The sequence below is a fragment of the Oculina patagonica genome, chromosome 4, assembly GCF_052425735.1.
Source record: "Oculina patagonica isolate OP01 chromosome 4, crgOcupat, whole genome shotgun sequence".
Taxonomy (NCBI): Eukaryota; Metazoa; Cnidaria; class Anthozoa; order Scleractinia; family Oculinidae; genus Oculina; species Oculina patagonica.
Window position 1 is genome coordinate 37,520,575 of NC_135761.1, and position 7,747 is coordinate 37,528,321.

The 7,747-nt window shown below is 39.2% G+C and overlaps 2 protein-coding genes across 2 annotated transcripts; one reads left to right on the forward strand and one right to left on the reverse strand.

Annotated features, from left to right (window-relative positions):
* Nucleotides 1-60: 60 nt before the first annotated feature.
* LOC144648689 (uncharacterized) lies at nucleotides 61-1,823 on the reverse strand. Its single transcript, XM_078508179.1, has 2 exons — nucleotides 1,495-1,823; nucleotides 61-1,063 (listed from the first exon to the last, which is right to left on the reverse strand). Exons 1-2 carry the CDS (start codon nucleotides 1,690-1,692, stop codon nucleotides 596-598), a joined length of 666 nt encoding a protein of 221 aa, XP_078364305.1. The 5' UTR covers nucleotides 1,693-1,823; the 3' UTR covers nucleotides 61-595.
* A 4,575-nt stretch (nucleotides 1,824-6,398) lies between these two features.
* On the forward strand, nucleotides 6,399-7,711 carry LOC144648949 (uncharacterized). The gene is made up of 2 exons (XM_078508402.1): nucleotides 6,399-7,258; nucleotides 7,446-7,711. The coding sequence occupies exons 1-2, from the start codon at nucleotides 6,981-6,983 to the stop codon at nucleotides 7,615-7,617; spliced, it is 450 nt and encodes a 149-aa protein (XP_078364528.1). The 5' UTR covers nucleotides 6,399-6,980; the 3' UTR covers nucleotides 7,618-7,711.
* Nucleotides 7,712-7,747: the final 36 nt, after the last annotated feature.

Here is a 7,747-nt window from a genome sequence, read left to right on the forward strand (position 1 = left end):
ATTGCGAAAAGGCTGCACTTTGCTAAGTGTTTCAAATTTATATTTTCCAGACGTCTAGTTTAATCGTCTACACTGAGCCAACATAACTTTCTTTAAACATACAGAAGGTGCAGGAGTGTAGCCAGGAAAAGAAAATACAGGGAATTTTTTTACAAAGGGGACCAAATGTCGTATTGCCAGCGACAAACATGCGCAGTTTTACCAATAAAACATAACAGTGGTCGAAATAAATGAAAAATCACTGGGTGGCTTTGTTTCTACTGAAAAGTGTTAACTTTCAAAACGATTGTTAACGCACGTATCGTTCAGTCCTTGTTGACAAGTTTAGACTGCTAAACCTGAGTCAACTATAAAAATGCACACTCTATAAGTAACTTGATTATGATAATTACTCTATGAGAAGATTTTAACAACACATTTCAAAAACACATTCTTTAACCTTGGCTCAACAAAAACGACAAATTCTTATAATGAAAAATAATCCCACTTTGTCTTCTTGTAACAATAGTAATCCTTTTTGCGTCAATCAAACTGATTAACATGCTTATTTTCTTTCTCTTTCTTTGATAATGGAATATCACATGCAAGTTCAAAGTCACAGAGCTGGATGATTAGTCGAGAATTGGAGGGGTATAATGGTAATAAAGTTTTCCATGATTTGAGTATGATCACCTCCACGCCACTGCCTCCACATTCTCTCATCGAGATAGGATTGTAGATCTTCCCTTCTCAACCCCTTTCTTTGCTTTTGCCCAAGTTTAAGTTGATTCCAGCAAGACTCGACCTCCTGTGTGTGCACGCCAGTGCGTGGATCGACGAAATTGTGGGCGTGTACAACAACTCTATGTCTGCGGACATTTGGCACTTGTAGAAGTCGTCTGTACGCCCCCCAGTCGTCTGTATGTATTTCACTGCCAGGCAAGACGCATCTGTTGATGATAGGGAGAAGGGTGGCCGCGTTTCTTCTATCGACAACCTTGAAGTAACCCCGCGCGGGACTATGCTCTGTGGTTACGATTCCAAACACCCACGCGTCACGGGCTGCGCTCCTCCCCCTGTTGTACTGGAATAAACAGTAAAGCGAGTTAACGCGTTTTTTTTTTTTTTTTTACTTTAAGGTGGCCGCTCTAAAACCCACAGTACAGAATTTTTTTAAACTTTGCCGAAGGTTATAGCAACAGTAGAACATGTTAAAACACCCTTAATTTGCTTAAAGAGAGTAGACTACATACACAGTACTGAAGACATCACATTTTCTCGGAGCGATTTCATAGCCACCGTAAACGTCCAGAATTTTGAGATGAAGTATAAACGACAATCCCTATTAAAAGGTGTCTTTGGCATACTGAAGGTTTTAGGGACACTAGACGCCACCATCGTATATTACAGTTTTTAAAGCGATAAAACGCGGTTAATTGATCCCTAATTCCGTTCTTTATTGTGTGGTTTCTTTGAATACGGCAGCTATATCACTTCGGTAAATTTAACTATTACCTTGGCTTTATGATTGAACTTGCTTTCATCGCACTTTAAAATAGCTCCGGGTCCTCCAAACGGTAAGAATGATCTGTTTTCTAGATCCACTGAGCACAGATCTTGTAGTCGTCTATAAATGCGAGAAACTAAACTTCGCCTTAAGTTTAGCGTTTCCGCAATTCTACGTTGTGACTCTTCGTGCACGAAGGAAAACATGACGCGAAGTAGAGTTCCTAAAGGGATCTTCGGGAATTCAGCGAAAAAGCTGTTCGTTCGCAAGCTTCGTTTTTTGCGACACCCAGTACATCTCCTAATAAAACAAAAGAAAAACACGCTTTTAAAAATCGAGTTACAATTCGCCAGAAATATAAAATAAGAAAAATACCGAGTTTGTGAGTGTAAAAAAGGACAGGATTTTATTTTATTTGCAGTTCGCGAGGTTGACCGTAGTATTTTCGTTTTCCGGTGATCATCGTGCGGTAAAGGATCAATGGATAACGGCTGCAAACCGTAGCTGTGACCCCGATGGGTTTTTTTCGTTTCTTAAACTAGCCAGCACTGGTTAAATTTTAATACAAATCACACTGTTAGAAGTTTAACTTGTGAACGACCATTAAGTTTGATATCGATTGTATTTCGTGCAGATCCCGTGTGCAATCACGCAAAATGACAAATTTTGATCTTTGTTCTTGTGCTTGCGGCAAGCACAAGCATAAAACTGCAATGCACTTGTGCTTTTGCTTGAGTCGAAGCAGTTTTCAGGGTGAAATAAGAAATAAGGGCTGTTATTCTTGCGCTTGTGCTTGCGTCGCTAGTGAAAACCAGGCTTTAAGGATCCCTTTCTTTTCGCTCCCTCTTGCTGCATCTAAATGTTAGCCCTAGGCTTGAAAGCCTCTGGGATACATAGGAAACTGGGATGGGGCTTATCAGAATTACTGATTGATACTATTGACTTATGGGAGGCGCAGTCGAACGGCCCGAGTTCCAGCCCTGGCCGGGGCGCTGTATTGCCAGTTCATGGTCAAGATACTTAAGAGGACATCTTTCTTAAAAACACCCACTCAAATTGGCGGCAAAAAATAATTTTGTCTGAAACTCTCGTAACTGAACTTTTTTTTTACCAAGGCCAGAACTGAAACAAATTTGGTTTGATTCAAAATGGTTTTTAGGCGGCGTTTGGAGTCATCGAATATTTTGCCCGTTCGGGCCCCGCCGGCCGCCGCAATGTCTGAAAAATTAGAAAAATATGCATCTTTTAAGCCGCTGTCAAATAAAATTCATTCGCATTGAGCACCGACAATTTCTATCACAATGTGTTTATAAACAGTGCTAGTTTTTTTTAGAAAGTAGCAACTTTCCCCTCGATTTAACTGGAAATGCGAAATCAAGGATACAAGGACCACTAATGATGGGCATCTAACAAAGGTTTAAAAATGGCCTTGATTTAGAATCAATAACTCTTCTCTACACAGCCGAAAAGCGTAGTGCTTGAAAGTGGCTGGAAAAATGCCTTCAGCTGTTCAGAGCTATTTAGGGTCGAACACAGTCCCCTAGTCTCTGTTTATCACGGCTTATATCAGTGATTACTCGCGTCTGATTATATGATTGTTTCTCATAAGGACTAGGAAAATTCTCTTTTACTGGATTCTCCCGCCAAAAAAAAATCTTTCGACTAACAACTGGTTAACTAGAAATACTAGAAATCGCGCCTTTGTCGTAGGACAATAACACGCCCCATCGCATATTTTTGATAAACTGTGCACACAACGAATTTATATTTTGCTCTCTTTTGGCATTGAATCTAAAGAGCGAACGGAAACTGTATTCAGCCACAAACGAAAAAGCCAAAAATTCGTCAAGAAAAAAGAGTAAAAGAACACATGCAGTCAAAATATTAGCTAGAGACAGGAGATTAAGTTGAAAGGCCATAAATTAATGGCAGTCGAAATCAATTAAAAGTACTTAAGACGGATTCCGCTGAAAGTTCGAGCAATATGTGCGAAAATTAAGTACCAAAAATCTACTCATTGCGCGGCAACATTTTGTATACTATTTAAAAGATCTCATCGAAATTCATTTGTCTTAGTGACCCCGCAATTAAATTCTAAAGCATTCTCGAGAAAATTAAAGTCAAACCTCGAAAAATGTATTAAACGCGCGCCATTTTGTTTTGAACTGGCGCAAGACGTCCGTTTTAACTGAAATAAAGAGAACTTCAAATCCATTTTTCTCTCGCGGGGTCAGCTTGAGTGCTAAATTTTTTGGCAGGTTTTTGTTATCTGTACTAAAACTGTTGCCATGCTAAGAGGTCTTTTTGGTAACTTTATTTTTGCCTGTATTGCTCGAAAATTGTACGGAAACCATCTTAAACTCTTGTGAACTAGCAAACATTCTTATACCGGGGGCAAATTTAAATTTTCTTATTTATTTATTTCTTTTTTGATTGATTGACAATATAATAAGCATCTTACTAACAAGCTAAGTCGGTGAGTTTGAACGCGCATGACAGTTTAACATTTTCTAAAATAATTATATTCTTCCTCCTGTTTTGCTGAGTAAGGTATGAACACGGGGCAATTTTAGTGAATACTCGAGAAGTACGAGAAGCAATCGGATGCGCCTCGTGTTTCTCTACGCACTTCTTTCGTTTTTATAAAAATTCCCGCCAGCTTTTATTACTCAACAATGCACTCAGGTGTGATTTTATATTTCTTTACTTGAACAAGGAAACCCGTCTTCGTTTAGGTAACTACAAAAAGGGTTGGATCAGACAAACACTGATGCAGTAGTCTGTACTCACCAAAGAAATCCGTCCACATGGCGGTCATTTCTCTCGGTTAGTTCCATCGTGATATTACATTGCGCACACCGAAGAGGATCTGCAATCAAACGCCGCCTTTGGAGCCATCGAACCAAACCTGAACGCGGTCCCCTTTCCAAATCGATAAATAAATTTAAATTCATGTCGTATTGGTAAGCATGAATTTCCACCGCTTACCAAAAGCGGATTTTGGGACTTTTAGGTTGATCTTAGTTAGTCCGCTCTACTAAGTATGGGTTGATGCGTCCAGTTGGTTTCCGTTATCTGAATCATTGTCTCACCTCAGCTCTATTGTGATGCATATTCCACTTCCATTCAAAGAAGTCGGTAAGTTTCATTTGAAATTGCCGAATTAATTACCCCTTTGGGCGTACATGAATAGACAAAGGTCATTGTCTTCCTTTGATTTTTTTGATTAGTTTAGAGTTAGTTTTAGGTATTTTAATGTTCCTATTCTCGTCGTCTTATTCGCTTGCTTTACGTTTTTAATTATATCTTTTACAACTATGCATGCCATTCGCACAAAGTTATTTTTTAGCCATTTTTAGCCTTTTTATTCTTATTGTCTATTGTTTGTATGTACATATTTTAGCGCTTTTACTATATTTACACATGTAATTTTATGCTAACACCTAACTTGAAAATGACCGTCGAACGGTCGAAACGTCGTTCCAATTTTTTAGCGTTTAATTTCATTATACAATAGTTTAGAGTAACAAATGCTATTATTATGACATTATATTGTTAAGAATTTAAAAGGAAAATAACGCTCCGCGCGCCTAGAAATAACTTTTTAAAATACTCGCCTAATACATTAATCCTTTATCTTGTAAATTCCGTTCAGTTTATTTCGGTTACATAAACATAAACTCTCCGTATACCTCCCAATGTAACCCACTGCGATAGTAGAAAACTGTCATAGAGCCCGAGAATATACTACTAGCCCGCAGAACCGAATTACAGGTTCAATCTTACAGGTTCAATCTTACAGACTTGATTGGAGTAGTCATATCGAGAAATTATCAAAGAAAATTGCTTCTGGGATTGGGGCCTTAAAACGAGTGAGGCACCTGGTCCCTCAAGCAACCTTACACCTAAATATACAGATCTTTAATACAACCGCATTTCGACGTACTGCAGTACTGTTTGGGGAAACTGTGGGATTACTTTGCAAAACAAGCTACAAAAGCTACAGAATAAAGCAGCCCGTGTTTTGACCTTCTCAAACTATGACGCGCACGCTGGTGATTTATTTGAAATTTTAGGATGGAAAAATCTAGCTCTCCAGCAGCAAATTCAAAGAGCCACGATGGTTTATAGGTCTCTGCACGGGTTGGCTCCAGACTACCTATCATCTAAATTTGAAAAACGAGAAACCGCGTACAACCTAAGGGACTCTGAAAACAAACTCAATGTTCCATTACCGTGCACTAACTATTACAAAAACAGCTTTACGTACAGTGGCGCCATCTTGTGGAACAGTCTTCCTATTAACGTAAGACAAGCAGAGTCCCTTGGGCAATTTAAAAAACTAATTGAACAAATACTCTAGGGCACGGCATTCGTGGAAAGCAGCTTTTTATATTTGTACATATATTTTTATATTTTCCCTCTTTCTTGTATATATATTATAATTGGATTGTTGTATTGTAAGCTGATGAATTTGACCGTGTTTTAAATAAAGATTATCCATCCATTACTTTAACCTCGCGCCCCTCGCGCTTCGCGCGACCTCGTAATTACCCCTCCAAAAATAAACCGCCTGTTCTGCAGGCTAATATACTGCTATCAAAGACCATCAAGTGATCTTTTTTTCTTCTTTCCTATTATCGCGAAAATAGACAAAAAGCGCGTAGCTACCTTATTTTTTCTTATTTTCGCGGAATCTTAATTTCGCGAAAACGGAACGGGCATATTTCGCGGGACTTAAATTTCGCGATTTGGCCAAAAAATACATTTTAATAAATTTCGCGAGAATTGTCGAAATACGCGACGGGTCTGCATTAACAAAAAGTGAATGTTTCCACAGCAATAGCTTCCAATGACACTGAACAAAACCATAGTTAACGAAACGAAGCTTTAAACAGTTTGGCATGTTCCTTTGTAACAAAGTAGAGCTAGTTAGACGACTGTACCAAGATAATTTTGTAGTAAACTGACCGTAACGTTGATTAGTTATAACGAATTATATAAAAGGGTATTAAAGTTCGGGTCGTTATTTTTCACGAGTACCTTTTTGCGGGTCTTTAATTTCGCGCTTTTTTGAAAATCGCAAAAATTAAGTCCCGCGAAAATAAGTAACAATATAGCACCTCTTACTTTGGTTAAAAATTAATCACCTCCCAGTTTCAACTTCGCACCGTTTGTCCGAAAAATAATGGTTGTCTATGATCTCAGGATGTGCTACATGTATTCTACCCGTAGTAAGATCTAGTAAAATAATCGCTGAAAGTGATGAATATTATACCATTTTGGCCACCTTCGCTTCCTTAACACAGTATACAATAGAATCTGCAATAAAATCATTGTCAGTGTCTTAAAAGGGTACCGCCCCCAACAAGAGTATCAATTTACTTTGTGTCGCCGCGACTTAGCGTCCATTGTCAATTTGTTATTACTGCTTAGCGTCGTTGCATTCGAGCAAGACACACAAGCCTTTCGTAGCGCTTAAATCGCTCCTAATATGAGTTCTTCAAGTTCTTCAGGTTCAAGTGGAAGCGATTCGGACGGCTCGAACGAATTTGATCATGTGGATAATCTACACGCCGGTCGATCGATTTTTCGCACGTTTGTTCACCTTCCCAAGAGAAGGAAGACTGTCCCAAGAAGATCAGCGTATACACAACTTGTAGACGCTGGACGGGTGAAAGAAATCAGATTTAGAAGAAGCTTTTCGGCCGACATGGTCAAGCAAAGCTTGATCGCGGCCTTTCCAAGTCTGGAAAACTTGGACTTGTCTTGGTGAGTGAACACTTTGAATTGAAAATCCACTGTAACTGCAACTGTTACATATCGGGTCAAGATCGTTCAAAGTACGGATAATTATCCGCCTAGAAAAATCTCTTTCTAATGATCACTGTTCAACAGATCGCTAAATAGCAATATATGCTTGACTAACCAGAACATTTTGCTTATTTCCTTTCAACAGTTTGCGATTCATTTCGTCGTACTCTAAAGGGACGGCAATGAAGGTCGTGCACGTCGGGGTTCCCAGTGGCGACAAAATTATGGAGCTTTTTGGCGGCAGCCAGAAAAAAAAAGTTTTCATGCTCTGGAAACGGAAGAAGGCCGGTAAGAAAGGTGAGCAATTTAGCCTGTAACATGTGCAAGACTAGTGGCAACAAAACGCGCGCGTGGTGCGGCATCCATACCCGCGTCTCCACAGGGCGCCCATACAAGCGGCGTGACTGTTTGTATTTTCGAAATATAAAGAAATGTATGGGGATATTG

What these genes read in the sequence shown, in the direction of transcription:
- LOC144648689 (XM_078508179.1), bottom strand. Translation starts at nt 1,692, where the DNA reads ATGTTTTCCTTCGTGCACGAAGAGTCACAACGTAGAATTGCGGAAACG. An exon ending in AGTTCAATCATAAAGCCAAG is followed by an intron (nt 1,064 to 1,494) that starts GTAATAGTTAAA and finishes TGTTTATTCCAG; the next exon opens with TACAACAGGGGGAGGAGCGC.
- LOC144648949 (XM_078508402.1), top strand. Translation starts at nt 6,981, where the DNA reads ATGAGTTCTTCAAGTTCTTCAGGTTCAAGTGGAAGCGATTCGGACGGC. An exon ending in GAAAACTTGGACTTGTCTTG is followed by an intron (nt 7,259 to 7,445) that starts GTGAGTGAACAC and finishes TCCTTTCAACAG; the next exon opens with TTTGCGATTCATTTCGTCGT.